The sequence below is a fragment of the Hippopotamus amphibius genome, chromosome 13 (assembly GCF_030028045.1).
Source record: "Hippopotamus amphibius kiboko isolate mHipAmp2 chromosome 13, mHipAmp2.hap2, whole genome shotgun sequence".
Lineage (NCBI taxonomy): Eukaryota > Metazoa > Chordata > Mammalia > Artiodactyla > Hippopotamidae > Hippopotamus > Hippopotamus amphibius.
The window spans coordinates 80,619,362-80,634,772 of record NC_080198.1 but is presented as its reverse complement, the minus strand read 5'-3'; the positions used below and the strand labels follow the sequence as shown (position 1 = coordinate 80,634,772).

General features: G+C 38.3%; 1 protein-coding gene across 3 annotated transcripts in view; it reads left to right on the top strand.

Annotated features, from left to right (window-relative positions):
• Window positions 1–11,955, top strand: part of UGT8 (UDP glycosyltransferase 8) — a 78,225-nt gene extending 66,270 nt beyond the window's left edge. For all 3 annotated transcript variants that reach the window (XM_057704419.1, XM_057704421.1, XM_057704420.1), the window contains exons 4-6: window positions 1,665–1,741; window positions 4,596–4,815; window positions 9,302–11,955. In XM_057704419.1, coding sequence (XP_057560402.1) covers window positions 1,665–1,741; window positions 4,596–4,815; window positions 9,302–9,665 — 661 coding nt within the window. In that variant the 3' untranslated portion in view covers window positions 9,666–11,955. The remainder of the gene's footprint in view (window positions 1–1,664; window positions 1,742–4,595; window positions 4,816–9,301) is intronic.
• Window positions 11,956–15,411: the final 3,456 nt, after the last annotated feature.

Below are 15,411 nucleotides of genomic sequence, written 5' to 3'. Positions count from 1 at the left end.
TGTTTCTTAGTGTATTGAAATCTAGCGATTAACTTAGGTAATACTCTGTGTTGGGTAAAGACATCTAGCAAATAGTGTAAAAAGAAGATATGATGCACAATGGATGTATTCTTGTGATGGGTGCACTTTTATGTTACCATCATTTACCCTTTTATTATTTATTATCATTGAAAAATGTGTAGTTGCATGAATTTCTATATATCCTTCAAATCACTGTTGGAATGAGGTAAAAAATAATGGATGAATGATTAAATAGGTAAAATATTTCATGGGACCTTTTGGGTTCCCACTTTGTCTACAAATGCTTTTGCTTTCCTTTATCCAAGAGACCAGGCCTTAAAAATACATTAACTTGAGACTTCCCTGGTGGCACAGTGGTTAAGAATCCGCCTGCCAATAAAGGGGACATGGGTTAAATCCCTGGTCCGGGAAGATCCTACATGCCGCAGAGCAGCTAAGCCCATGCGCCACAACTACTGAAGCCCAGGTGCCTAGAGCCCGTGCTCCACAACAAGAGAAGCCACTGCAATGAGAAGCCTGTGCACCACAACAAAGAGCAGCCCCTGCGCGCCACAACTAGAGAAAGCCCGCGTGCAGCAACAAAGATCCAACACAGCTAGCTAGATAGATAGATGATAGATAGATAGATAGATTGATAGATAGATAGATAGATAAAAATTTTTAAAAATACAGTAACTTGCCAGTTAATGCTGGTCAAAACAGACCCCACCTTTGGGAGGCACTGCCAACATGTGTCTGTCTGGAATTTCTAACCTGATGTCTAAACTTGGACCTGAACACTTATTTAGCGTGTATTTATGTATTTATTTAGTACCTGCCCCCACCCTTGGGTTCTAGGGATACAGCGGTGAGCAAGGTCGGCTCCACAGTATCAAGCCATTACAACTAGGCTCTGAGTAATATGAGTTTCTCCTCTGTAACAGCGGTGGGACAATTAGCTCCCACTTTTGGCTGAGGTATGATGTTGGAGACGTTTTATTTCAGTGGGTTGAGACTTCTCCCTTTGGATTCCAGTCCTGTTGGGTTTCCTCTGTTAGGCTTAACCCAGAAAGTACCCCTTCTGCTTTATGTAGGACAGTTTGTATCTGCTCATTTCAGACTCTTGCCATTCTCTCGATTTCATAAGCACTTCACAGTTTATCTTTCAGAGGTCAGGGCAGGAAATAGCCTAATTAACGTCCTTTGCCCCACAGAACTATCTCTGGGGTCCAGCTGGAGAAGAGTACTTCCTGCTTTCTTCCGGTCCTCGAGCCTTCCCTCAGGTTCTGGGTGTCCGAGACTGGAGCTGTTGACTGCCCAGTGGCCCTTGCTGGTCCTTCCTGTTTCACCTTCTGGGTGCTGGTAGAGAGTGACTTTCTAGCATAGGTTCATTTGGTTGTTGTGTCTCCCATCTCTGTCATAGGTGAGAAGAGCTGAAGGAAAATAGGTCTCAATATAATGAGTGTTTCTTATTTATCCCTCAATGAATGAAAATGTGAAAAAGAAACTGAAATTTTTGTTGTTACTAAAGCATGACTTCCCTTTTAAGACTATCAACAAAAGATCATGCAACATTTATTTTAAATCTAAAAATTTATCCAGGGAGTTCATACCAGGAGTAAAGTTTGATTTTTTGGAAGATTCATTGTCTGGGTACATTTCAGGTTTTCTGGACCCAAACCAAAGAATCTGGGAAACAACACCAAGCTCATAGAATGGTTACCACAAAATGACCTGCTTGGTAAGTCAGTGACACGTGGGTGCTTACTTGGCTTTTAGATTTTAGTTGTGTAAATGTGAGTTTTACACTTGAGTGGCTTGTATAATATGTGTGTAGTTTATGATAGAGTCATTATGCTATCTAGTGTGTTAAGTCCTAGATTTCAGACCAGCAAGACAAATCTTTATTTATTGGAAAATAATTTTAAAGTATAATCATTTGGGCCTATAGATTAAAATTTTTAGATGAGTCACAAATTTTAATTTTCTGAAAACTATATTAACACTATATAAGCTAGTGGTAAGTAAATTTATACCTAGTTAGGCTGATCAGCTAAAAGTAGTAAAATTAAAACAATGCAAATTTAGATTTGTATTATAATTTTATTACAGATGTACCTGAGAACCCAGAGAAATGTGAAGTTAATAATTTTTTTGAAACCACAGGGAAGCAGGAAAAAAAAACAACAGTCAATTTATTTTAACTTTATTTGGATTATTTGCCTCGATTTCCCCTAAATCATCAGGCATTTTTTAACACTTTATGTCTTTTGATTTAGTTATTTCTTGGGGTTCTGATTGTCAACTCAAAATTAAAATATCAATCATATGCTTGTCTTTGAAGATATTTCAATCTAAATAATTTAATTCTGTTTGATAAGCACAGATTATAAAATGTAAATTGTTTTATTCATTAAATTTCTAGAAAAACATAAGGCAGTATTATTCTTTAAGATATTACTTACTAAGGGAATTATTAAAATGTTACTGATTTTGACAATATTGACCATTATTTATTTGTTCAATAATACTAGTCTAACAGATTATGTAGGAAAGTAGCTTAGTTATATTCTTAAAAGTGAACTTTTAAAAAGTATCTTTTATACGGGGATATGTGTATAAAAACAGATGATTGAACCTGGTGTACCCCCGAAAAAAAATAAATAAATAAAAATAAATAAATAAATAAAAATAAGAAAAAAAAAATAAAAATAAGGAAAAAAAAAAAAAAAGTATCTTTTAGAAGCTAAATTGATGCCCTAAAAACCTCCAAATTGAATTTTGTAACTGAAAAACAGCAAGAAATTTTATATGTATATATAATTCCCTTTTATCCAGTTTGTTATAAGAATTAGTGTATAAATGTCAAAACTGAAGAGAAAAATATACCTTTTTTGATATTTGTATTTTTTTTAATGTCTTTACTGTTATAACTTCAGATTCCATAGAAGCTAGGAAGGAAACAGTAAATTTAAATAAGATATCTTGAGCATCAGCTATCTCAGTGCAGCAGGGGACACTGCTATCTGGGAACATCTAAATTGGTCTCATGGCTTTTTTTCTGTGAGGCTGTACAGCACGGTGTAGCTACACCCAGAGGTCCTCCTCAAGTTCACATCTCCTCTGGATTCCTCAGAATCTCGGCTCTCTGCCCTTTCTGAGACTGATGTTCTTTTTAACTCTAGCCATGACCTGTGTGGGCCCTCTGTTGGTTTCTAATTGTGTTCAGAAGATTCCTCCAGGATGACAGGCAGGAACCAAATCAGTGTCTCTCCCCTCCCCTCTCACCACCCTCCACTCTGCTCTCCACACAACAGCTCTGCTTCACTTTTCCCTGCTGGGATTGGTGGTGATAAGGTTTTGTTCAAAGAAAATGGGTTCTGCTGCTGGAAAGAAAGTTTGAAATCCACTGTGAGGACAGATCTCTTAGTTGGGCAACGTGGAGAAGTTGCTTGTGGGTCAGGGCGAGAGACGCTGAGTGACCAGCCCACTAGATGTTGGCACGGGAGAGTCTTGGAGCCCCACTGAGACCCAGGTTCACACAGAGTTTGTTTTTTTCACTTGATATATGTTTATTTTAAATGTTTGTGTTTTTTGCAAGCTATAATTTCTTTCTGGCCACAGAGCACCCATCCTGAGTGCAGTGTTTCTTTGTCTTACACTTTTTATGCAAATCTTTCTGCTCACGAGGAGATCTGGATTTTTAAATACCTCATTGATTTTGATAAATTATCTCTTTTATCTCCATGACAGCTAGATGTTACATGATGTCCCATCTCTTACAACTATTTTTTGTAACTCTCTATCCCTACTTGTTTTTATGCCTAAAATGTAAAATTGAACCCTGAGATTGTGCAGCACAGATGCTGGCATGACTTGAATGTTGTAAATACTGAGCACCATACAGTGTTCCTCCTTGGATAAGCACAGAAACTCCTCATGGACATCTGGAATCCAGCGCCACAGTTTTACATTTTTTTTTCATATTTTTTTTACAGAGTGTGTTTGACTTTAATATAGATGAATGCTCAAGTAGCCAGAAAGTGGGTGTCTGTGTTTAGTAGAATGTGGTTGCACCCTGGTATTTTTTGTCATTTCTTGCTTTCATTGACATCCTATTAATTATTGGCCATTTGAATGCAGTTGAGATGAATTGGGAGATGGGGTTTGTCATATATACATTACTGATAAGAAAAAAATACCAAATTGTACACTTTAAATATATGCAGTTTATTGTATGTCAATTATATCTCAATGAAAGTTCTTAAACTTAAAAAAAAAAAGAATGCTATTGATATGTTAAATATCAGTTGATGTTTGCGTTTTGGGATAAGATATTGTAATATAATTCTTAAAGCTATAAATGTTAGCTACTTGAGAATGGCTTTTAATTTATATATACAAATCAGATCATTATGTATATAGCAAACATTGTAACTGGTGCAGAGCAGGAATCTGTGAAATTATGCCTTTAAAAATCCTATCTCTGAAATGCATGTTTATTATAATGTCAACTTTTAAGAAATTTCTGGAAAATCCCTTCCTAGAATAATATGCAATATTGTAAGTTGTTTTCTTTTTTAATCCTTCTTTAGGTCATTCAAATATTAAAGCCTTCCTGAGCCATGGTGGTTTGAATAGTATTTTTGAAACTATGTATCATGGTGTACCTGTAGTGGGAATCCCACTCTTTGGAGACCATTATGACACTATGACCCGGGTACAGGCGAAAGGCATGGGGATACTGTTAGAATGGAAGACAGTTACTGAAGGAGAGCTGTATGAAGCACTAGTGAAAGTTATCAATAATCCCAGGTAAGGTTTCAGTTAATATTAAAGCAGATGAAATATATATACCACAGCATATTGTCAATAGCTGATTATTGCCAGTAGGTTGTCAATAAACCAATTATAGAAATATCCTTTAGATTCCTGTGTATAATGCCTTGTGCCTGTTTCTGTCATTTGAAAAATAAAAATAGCAATCATTTGGCCAGCCATGTATGACCTTGAATAATATTCTACCAAGATTTGCCAAACTGAGGAAGAAACTTCCATGGGAACTATTGGGTCCTTCTTTCGTGTCCTTTATCTCATTTTCATGCTCATAAAACTGTATATCACCATTTTCCGTATTCATAATATAGAGGTGAGGCACTTGAAACTCAGAGAACTTAAGTTATTTGCCCGTAGTTACAAAGCTATTGGAGTAGGAATTTGAACCAGGACTGTCTGATTCCAAAGCTGGTGCTCTTGATGCTGCCTGGTTCTGGGTTTCCCTAGTGCAGGGTGTAAATGAAATGCCGAGATTTATATACTCAGGTGAATGATTAGTCAGAATCTTTATTTCATCTTGTTTCTTAAATTCTTGATGTGTCTTGAGTTAACCCAGTTCACAGCTGAGCCTCAAAGGGTAGAGAGTTGGCCTGTGTAGTTTTAAAACAAAACAGCGGTTTTCCCATTTTTATGTGGCATTTAATTGATCTTGTATTTCAGATAGCATTAATGTCTGAAGAGGGTGAGCTTTTTCTGTTTATACCAGGGTAGATAGCGTTATAACAGGGTAACACTTGATTGAGAAACACTGCGATGCTCTAAGAAACAACCAACAATAAGAAAAATTCTTTCATATAAAACGATGTAGCTTTTATGTAAAAGGCTGGATTCAAGTGCACTGAGGTTCATTCTGCTGCGTTATATAGGCTCAGAGGCGGCCTTCACGTGCTGACCCCTTAGAGGATCCATTGTCTTCATCACAACTCTTGGCACTTGGATCAATATGTTCGCTGATACAGGGTGCCTGAGTATGGGATCCCTTCGTCTGTGTTCTGTAGCCTTCCTTTTAAAAGTCTAGTGTTTTTCAAAATGTGATGTTCTTATGGAAAATAATATGTATCATGTAGGCTTTTAAAGAAAGATTTATAATATGCAGCTCTCAAGTAGAGTCTGTAGAGAGAGAGTGGCAGAGCTGCTGAGATTGGGTCATTTATAGAGAAAAAGCAAAATTCTGGATTACCCACACAAAATCACTCTGGCCTTGTTCTATGAGGTATAAAGGGGGCCAAATCAGAGACCAGGTTACACTGAGATTGAACCTCAGCTATGCCATCTTCAAGTATACATGTGTGCTTGATTGAAAATGGGTTTTATTTTGTTCAGTGAGTAAATTTATATCCTTCCACAAGTATGCATATGCGGTAAATAAGTAGTTAATTGCATATAACCCTTGAAAAGTTTAAATATTTAACTAAAGCCTTTGGTATATCAGGGTAAGAAGATGTCTTATTCATTATAAAAATGACAATGATTTGGGTAGTATGTTCTTTGCTGAAAGTAATTATATATAAACTGAAGTCATTTATCTTTATTTGTTTCAAGTAGATGATTATGTTCCACATCTAACATGCAATAATTATTGAAAAGGCTGATTTGATTCACTAATACTGTGTCCAGGATATTCTAGTTTATACCAAGTAACCAATATTGCTAAAGAAGTATTACTTATTTTTTTTACTCATAACTTAAGCCACATCTTCTCCCCTTACTAGTTGTTTGCGTTTATTTAATGAAAGCTATTGTTTTTGTTCTTTGGAAGGAATTCTTTTGAATCTGGAGATTTTATTAAAGCAAGTTGTAGAGAAGATGGGTTGTTAATCCTTATGAACTTACCACATATCCAGCCTGTGGTTACTAACTTTTAATAGGAGACGCTTACCCTTTTGTAAAATAAAATGCGCAAGTCACATGAGCCCCTTACCAGGCAGTTTTTTTTTTGAAAGGAATTTTTTTCAAGACATTCAAAATAATAGTTAAGAAGTGGCCTAAGTGACCATTTTAATCACAGTTTTCCTCCCCCAACCCCCCACCAGCTTTGTATTCTCACTGGAAGAAATTTTTAGTTGTAAAGCAGACTATGCTGAAAGGACAACGCCTCAACATTAAATTTGAGACCACTTCTAGCATGGAAACTACCTCCGCTTCAAACCAATATCCCTTCCCAGTTGATCCATGGATGTGCTACCTCTGAAAGGAAGAATCTTGGAAAATTGGGTTGGTTAGTGAGCAGCCAGCTTTATGAGTCTGTTCTTGGGTCAGAGTAAGGGTCTGATTGATGAGTCCTTACTCCATACTGAGGCAGATAAGGATGGGTTCCGGACCAGTGAGCCTACTGGAGTTTCATAGGAGGAAAAGAGTTATTCCACAGTGCCAGAAGCCAGATTTCCTGAAGAAGAATCCAGGTCACATGTAATCTGTTTAATTATCTCTAGAGAATGGGCCATATTCTCATGACATTAAGGTACCTGAGAACCAAGATTATTTTTATCCTCCTTCTATGTTAAAATAGAAGGTAGAATTTTATTTTCTAAGATACCATGTTTCATTTCTGTATTTTAAAGATGCCCTTTTATCCTGTAAGAATTTTCTCACAGAGTAATCAGAAGTTTCCAGTTTACCTTTTGCCATCTATTAGAAATAATGATAGATTACAAAGAAAGACAAGGGTGGCCTCTTAATATTTGGGTGAGGTTTTACACTTTTAAAGCAACTGGATTTATATAACAGTAATTTGGTTGTAAGGCTAGGAATACAGGGAAAATGTGTTTTTTCTTTGAAAAAATTTACTCATATAATTCTTCGAAATACAAGAAAACAGTTTAAAATAACAGTAGGTAACAACATTTTACAGTGTTCTATAGCTTTTTCACAGACTTTTCAGTACATGGTAGACAGTATGGCTGAGGAGAAAGGCCATAGGCTCTGGCAGTCAGAAAATCATGGCCATTAGTGCGGTCTTTCGAATGCTCCTCATCAGTCTCTTCCTTTTTTAAATTAATTAATTAATTAATTAATTTATTATTTTATTGGCTGTGTTGGGTCTTGTTTTTGCTGTGCTTGGGCTTTTTCCAGTTGCAGTGAGCAGGGGCAACTTTTCGTTGTGGTGCGCGGGCTCCTCATTGCGGTGGCTTCTCTTGTTGCAGAGCACGGACTCTAGGTGCGTGGGCTTCAGTAGTTGCAGCACATGGGCTCAATAGTTGTGGCGCACGGGCTTAGTTGCTCCACGGCATGTGAGATCTTCCTGGAGCAGGGATCAAATCCGTTTCCCCTGCATGGGCAGGCGGATTCTTAACCACTGAGCCACCTAGGAAGCCCTCTACCTTATTTTTAAACCCTCTCCCCAAAGCTCTGATTTAAAGTCAGTCTCTCTGATCTAATGGTCTTTGGTTCTAGGAACAGGGCTGCATGTCTTGTCATTCTGAGCACTGTGAAGGAGACTCATGTTCCAATCCAACTTCCAACCATACACCCCTGTACTACACACTCTTTCCAAATAAGCTTGTTCTGGGCATGCTCTTTGCTCTCCCACCTTTATTATTTAGTTCACACTCTTCTCTAGGCCTGTCAAAGTTTCACACATCCAAACTTTTGTTCCTGTATAAGGCACAGCTCGCAGGCCACATCCTCCATGATGTGTTTTATAATCCTTCCGGGTGGAAATTATTTCTTACGTTTGAACAAAAGCAGACTCTAATCAGAGATCCATGCTCAAAGGGGCTTTGTGTCAAAGGTTGGCGTATAAATGTGCAGTTAAATATCTTAAATGAAAATGTTTGTATTATATTTGATCACTTTTTGTGATGATCCTCTGTAGCTGATTTTTATCATGTGAGTGTTTTCTTTATACCTATATATATACATATACATATATGTATCTCTACTGCATGTGATGTCACATATGGCTTCATAGTGTTTCTCAATTCCTTGTCCTCTATTTGGTAAATATAATAATCTCACTCTGTCACCTAGTGCTGTTTTACATCAGAACAAAATTAAATGTCACTGCTAAAAGAAAAACATGTTGAGATAAAATTGTGCATTTTTTCCCTCCATCCCTCTGTTTTAGAATCTAATAAATTTACTTCTCTTCCTAGTTGAGACTCATTGATTGATAGTATTTAAAAGCATATGGAGAGAAGGATCACGTGTACGTAAGAGGCATGGTCTACTGTAGAAGGAGCATGGGATTCGGAGTCAGAAAAACCTGAATCTGAATCTCAAATATGTAATCATGGTCAGGTCACTTGGTCTCTCTGATTTTCATTTTCCTTATCTGTATAAAATTTATTTTACTGTGTTCGTAGAAGGTAGCATGTTGAAAGCACTTAACGCAGTGCCTGGCACATACTAGGTACTTAAGAAAGGAGACCTATTTTTATTATTTTCCCCATTTTTAAATTTAGGGAGTTGTGATCCTGAATCTTGTAGCTACATGATCATCCTGTGTCTTGCCTCCACTCCACAGCTACCGTCAGAGGGCTCAGAAGCTTTCTGAAATCCACAAGGATCAACCTGGTCACCCTGTCAATCGGACCGTCTATTGGATCGATTACATCCTCCGTCACAATGGAGCCCATCACCTACGTGCCGCTGTCCATCAAATCTCTTTCTGTCAGTATTTTTTACTGGATGTTGCCTTTGTGCTTTTGCTTGGTGCTGCCTTGTTTTACTTCCTCTTGTCCTGGGTGACAAAATTCATCTACAGAGAAATCAAAAGTTTGTGGTCTAGAAATAAGCATAGCACAGTTAATGGACATTACCATAATGGAATCCTCAATGGCAAATATAAAAGGAATGGCCACATTAAACATGAAAAGAAAGTGAAATGAGCCAACAGCCCACCTGATAGTAACACATCTGTTCAGCCATTGAATTTTTATTGCTATAATTTAGTCTAACAACTACTAAAAGTAAAACATCAGTAAACAAGTCTAACACTCCCTTATCTGATCTTACTAATGAAATTCTGTGGAATTAAGATGGCTGTAAAAAGGACAAACCTAAAATGCAAAAATGTATTTTATTCCAGTACTGATGAGTTTTGGCACTGAACCTTTTAGAAGCCTTAATTATTTAAATCAGTTAAGTGACTGTGTCAGACTTTACTTTTAAATCTTGATATATATGTGTCCCAGATAAGAATGGTTTCTTTTCTCTTAAAAAGATTTGTTTGTGTGTGTGTGTATTTGTTTATGTGTGTGTGTGTTTCCTAATTAAGAGAATTTCAGCCAGTTGCTTGTTACATTTGTTGACAGTACAACAAAAATTCAAGAATGAAATAGATGGTTAGGATCCAAACGTTTCTCTTCTAGAATTTAATACATGGGAACTCAGAACACTACCATGAAAGAACATTTTTCCCTTAAAACTGAACGCAGAGGAAGAAAATGAAAAGATAAATGGCGCCAGGTTTTGTACTTTTGGGGCTTCTTTGTTTATTTGTTTTAGTTTTTTTGTTTTGTTTTTGTTTTACTTTTCGTACAGACTGTGGATACTTATGGGGGAAAAAACATACAGTTACGTAAATGTATAAATTAGTTGTCACATTTTACTTTTGTTTTCCCCCTACCAATAATTTGCCTCTGGGAGAATTTTATAGTTTTTTTCTATTTCGTTTTAATGGATAACATTATGTTAAATATATAATTAAGACAAAGCAACAAAGCTCTGACTTTTGTTCAGAGTACTGAAGATTACCACTTATGTGGCATCTTTAAACAGGGCCATTATTTGAATGCTTTTGTAACCGTTTGATGGCTTTTCTATAATGTAATTTTTGAACGTTCAGGTGTGATATTTCCAAAGTTTTAACTTTAAAAAACCACCTTCTTCATCCTGTCTTGTTGTCTGGGCCACACAATCTGTTACATAGGTGCCAACATTTAATTCTTTTCATTGGGACATTTGCTTTTCTGCATATTGATACCTGCTTTGTCTGAGAGATTTGACATCTGGTTTCCAGGTCAAACTTTACACGATAAACAGAAGTGACAGAGAAATTGTACCACTTGTTTGTGAAAATGAGTTCCCACTTCCCTTCACCCCCACCTCAATCTGTTGTGGCTCTTTGATCTGTTGAAGCTGACATGGGACAGTGACAGTATTCATTTGAGGATAGGGGTGCAAGTCACAGACATCATAAAAAGGGAACCCCGCCCCCCAACTGAACCATTCACTCGCTGGCAACTATGAGTTTATTCCATGTCATTCTGTTTACTTAGCATTTGCACTACATATGTGGAGTGTATGCTTTATTTATTTGTAGTTTGAAATCTTATGTCTGACAGCTGAGAGTAGGAAAATACAACATTTACCTAATGACATTCACTAACATGGGAAGAGTTGTGAAAATTCTAGAATGCTGTAAATCCTTGTCATACACGATGACATACAGTTTCATCACACTCCCACCAGGAGCCACTCTCCTGTACTTCGAAATAATGTCACTAGTAGTTTTCTGATGTACAATGCAGGCAAATATATTGCTGTCTGAATACTTGAAGAAATGGTATTACACATATAAGCCTATTAGTTATACCTTTTCACAATCTTATAATATTGCCGTTAAAAGGGAAAAAAAGACACAGGCAATGAATGGTGGGATGACAACAGGACTTAGAGTGTATGAATGAGTTGATTTTGCTTTTTTGGAATTGGGTGAAGGTGACAGTAGACACTCACTGGATGACTGAGCGTAAGTTAATCTCCACTGTGATAAACACTTAAACAATAAACATGATTGAAAAATAGAGAAATGTTGTTGGAATAAAATTTTTATTCAGATTTTATTTCACAGTATTATGCATATCCATTATAAGCATGTTTCTGAAACAGGTCTCCCAACTTTTATATGTGTATATGAGTGTGAAAACAGTGGGTGACATGTGAGAATTTTTTTTTATTATTATCAAACAGAGGGATTTGCGTTACAAGTACATCAACGTGGATCATAAAATTGTCCCATAATTAAGAATGTTAAGTGTAGGTATTTACTGATCATTGTTGGTTTTTGTTTTTTTGTTTTTGGTAAGCTTATTGTTAGCCAGTTTTGGTAAATAGAGTGATTTTAAATTTTCCATGCTTGGGCTAGATTCTCTAATAAAGTAAAATTTTCAAGAAGGTATTTATTCATTTGTTTTTCAAAAAGAACCTCTGCAAGTATCTCTATAGCTGGTCATCATCATGTCAGATGCAAATAAGAATTAAGACGTCAAAGACAAAAATCCTCTAGAGCCATAGCATTTAATATCCCTCCACATGGACATAGAGGCAGAATTTGGATATCCAGAATTGGAGGTGAGTAATGTTTGGGTTAAAGCAGTGGTTTATGATTAAAGTTGGGAAAAGCTAGAGATTCTCCTGAGGATGCAGACACTTTGTATTACAATCTGGGGACATTCTCAGACTCCCAGGTACAACACTGATATTTTCTGGCAAAGTCTCCATGGTGTTTACCCACTTAGGTTTGGGAGAACTGTCCTTAAAGAGTCACCTCTGAACCTCACCTCTCCAACCACATAATTACCACCTCCCGCCACCCTGCCCCCAACACCCCTCTCCAACTGCTGGAATCCACCACACTGGATCCTCAGAGATTCTCAAAAAACCTACTCAGGTGATTTGATATCTGCCCTTGCCCTCCTTCCCTGCTAGGAACCAGTAGTGGTGAGGCACTGCTGAGACAAGATGTAGAATCCTGGTTTCTTTTCCACCCATTTCCTGTTTCCAGCAAAACTACAAGAATATTTGTGCTCCGGTGACCTGCCTTAGTACCCTGCTCCCAGCTTTGCCTTATAATTAGGCATATTAGACATTATAATTAGACATCGTGGGGCCATAAAACTTGTAACGAAATTAACATGAAAGTAGTTCACTTTGTTGTTGTGAAACATTTTGTGGACCATTGTTATTTGTAAACAGTAAGTACCTTCTTTGAAATACACAACTGTGGCGTATTGAAGAAAGAATATTTATTTATCCACAAGAACTTAGGAACTGCCGTGGAGGGGTGGGGGAGGAAATGATCTGACATTCAGTGGAGGCCTGTTCCGTTCCAGACAACATGGTGGATACCAGCGGAAGCTACAGATGCGGAGGACACTCTCTCCTTCGAGGAGCTTGTTATCTAGTGGGAGACATGGACACATAAGGAACTGTAATGTGAAGTTCTGGGGCCTATAGTAGATGTATGTGCAGGGTACGGTGGGAACACTCGGGAGGCAAGGATACTCATCCGAGAAGCCTCTCTGTGTGCACCAGAAAATCCATACTCACTGCTGGCTTGTCTTGTAACACAGTGTCCATGCCATTCATTGCTTCATCAGGAATAGCCTCATGAATTTATTTATTCATTTTTTGAATCATATGTTGAATTCAGGCTCTGATTGTCTGAGGGTACTGACTTTGAAGGCTTACCCCAACATTTACTAATCTTTAACTTTCAAAGGTTACCTCATGGGCTTATCTTGAAGACATATACACATGCACCCCTCCACCCCCCACGCACCACACACACACAGACTGTGCTGGCCACTTTGCTGAATATTTAATACACTGTGTTTAAAGCATTTAGTGTAATGGCCAGCACAGGGTGAGCCCTCCAATCTGTGGTGTTAGTCATGGATGTACTGAATAGACTAACTTCTTTCACATTATTGTGCTTTCAGTTTTTGAAAGTTGTTTAAGAAAATGTGTTTTATTCATTTCATTCATTTATGCAACTATTTATTAAGGCTTCTGTTTACCTGGTGGTTGCACTTGGCTCTCACAGTTATATCTTGTCCTCTCTCTTCATTGCTCAGCTATTCACCAGATTCCCAAATGCTGCTAAAATGAAATGATTCCACTTTGAAAAGGTTTAAAAATGAGAGAACCAGAATAAGGTGACAAAAAAACTTCAAGAAATAACACAGTGATCGGTTTTATTATTGGAAGTATAATTATTTTCATTCTTATTTTGAAGTAATTCAGATGGTTTGTAAATATAAAATCACATTAGAGAATGCTTATTCGCAATTGGTATTATGAAAAACCATTTGGAGAAAAAAGATGGCGGCGAAGTAGAGAGACGTGGAGTGCATCCCTCTCCACAGATGCATTGGGAATGCACGGAAGGACGCAGTCATTCCCACAGAGAACCAGCTGAACACCAGCAGACGGCCTCGGACACCAGAAAGGGCTGCGGGGAGCCCGACATAGCCGGTAGGGAGGCATCTACGAGGGCTCAAAGAGGGGGAAGCGGCGGAGCTGTGGCAGATGGGAGGGAGTGAGAAACATACGGAGGGTCCGCAGCGCAGCTCAGCATTCCCGGACCAAGACATCGATCTGCGGCTGAACGGAGGGTCCAGGAGCGGGAGCGTGGGAACCGGAGAGCTGGTTCAGGGGGAGAAACATTGTTGCCGGTAGGGTGACGGACCGAGAGGACAGGAGGGAGGAGGTCCGCGGAGAGGAGTGCCGGTCCCTGAGAGCTGCCCGGCCATGATGGCGGCTGGAGGCTGCAGGCTCCCAGGCGGGGGGGGGGGGGGGGGGAGGAGCCACGCGCATAGCCTCTCCCTCTTTTTCCACGCCACTGCAACAGGCAGTGGAGAGACGCCCTGCGGGCCACCTAAGGCGCTCAGGGATAACAAGCACCCTCAGGCACTCGGGCGGGGCTAGATTAAAACCCCTTGCAACGCCAGCAGCAGGGAGGCTGCCGAGAGAAAAAACAACAACAACAACAGCATCAATAAGAAAAAGCCCCCGAGAGAGGCCCAACTCTAAGACTTTCTGTTTACGCCTGAGCCACCAGCGCCCTCTGCAACAGGCACCTCCAAGCCTGACTGAAACAACAGTGCGCCGCTGCTCACTCACTCCCAGGAGAAGGAGCCACTATTGTACCCTCTCCCTCCCCACACACCGAGGCTTACAGACGAACAATAAAGGAACCTCTGCTGGTCACAGAATAACGCAAAAAAAAAAAAAACAAAAACCCAAGGCAAGGAGAAGGACACTTACAGCTGAGACGCTAAGGAAACAGAAATAGTAGTATCAATACCTATTGAACTGGTCCATTCTGGGATCAGTTCTGGATTTTTTTTCTTTTTTTCTTTCTCTCTTTTTTTTTTTTTTTTTTTTTTTGATTTATTAAATACGATCTTAGCCCTAAGGGATCTACAAGTTTTACAACATAATTTTTTAAGGATATTTTTTATTCTTTTTTTTTTTTCTTTTTTTGCCTTTTTATATACTTCTATATCTAGCTAAGTTTTTGGTAGTACGGACAAAATATCTTTCATACTTTCCTTTCATCCCTTTCTTTTATACACTTCTATTCCTTTCTTTTTCTTTGCATATTTCCAACCACATTACGCTCTTCTGTTCCCCTTTCTTCCAGCCATTTTAAGTGTATTTTATCTTAACATACTTATAAGCAACACTATCGGTCTGCTCAGACTCCTTGCTCTATTCTCCAGATGATGCACTGCCTTGGTATTAATATTAGGCTTTTGTCTTTATCTTAGTTCTTAGTACAGTTGTCTAATTACATTCTGAGAATCTCCATTCTCTCTGGTGGTACTCCAGCTCATTTCTATATTT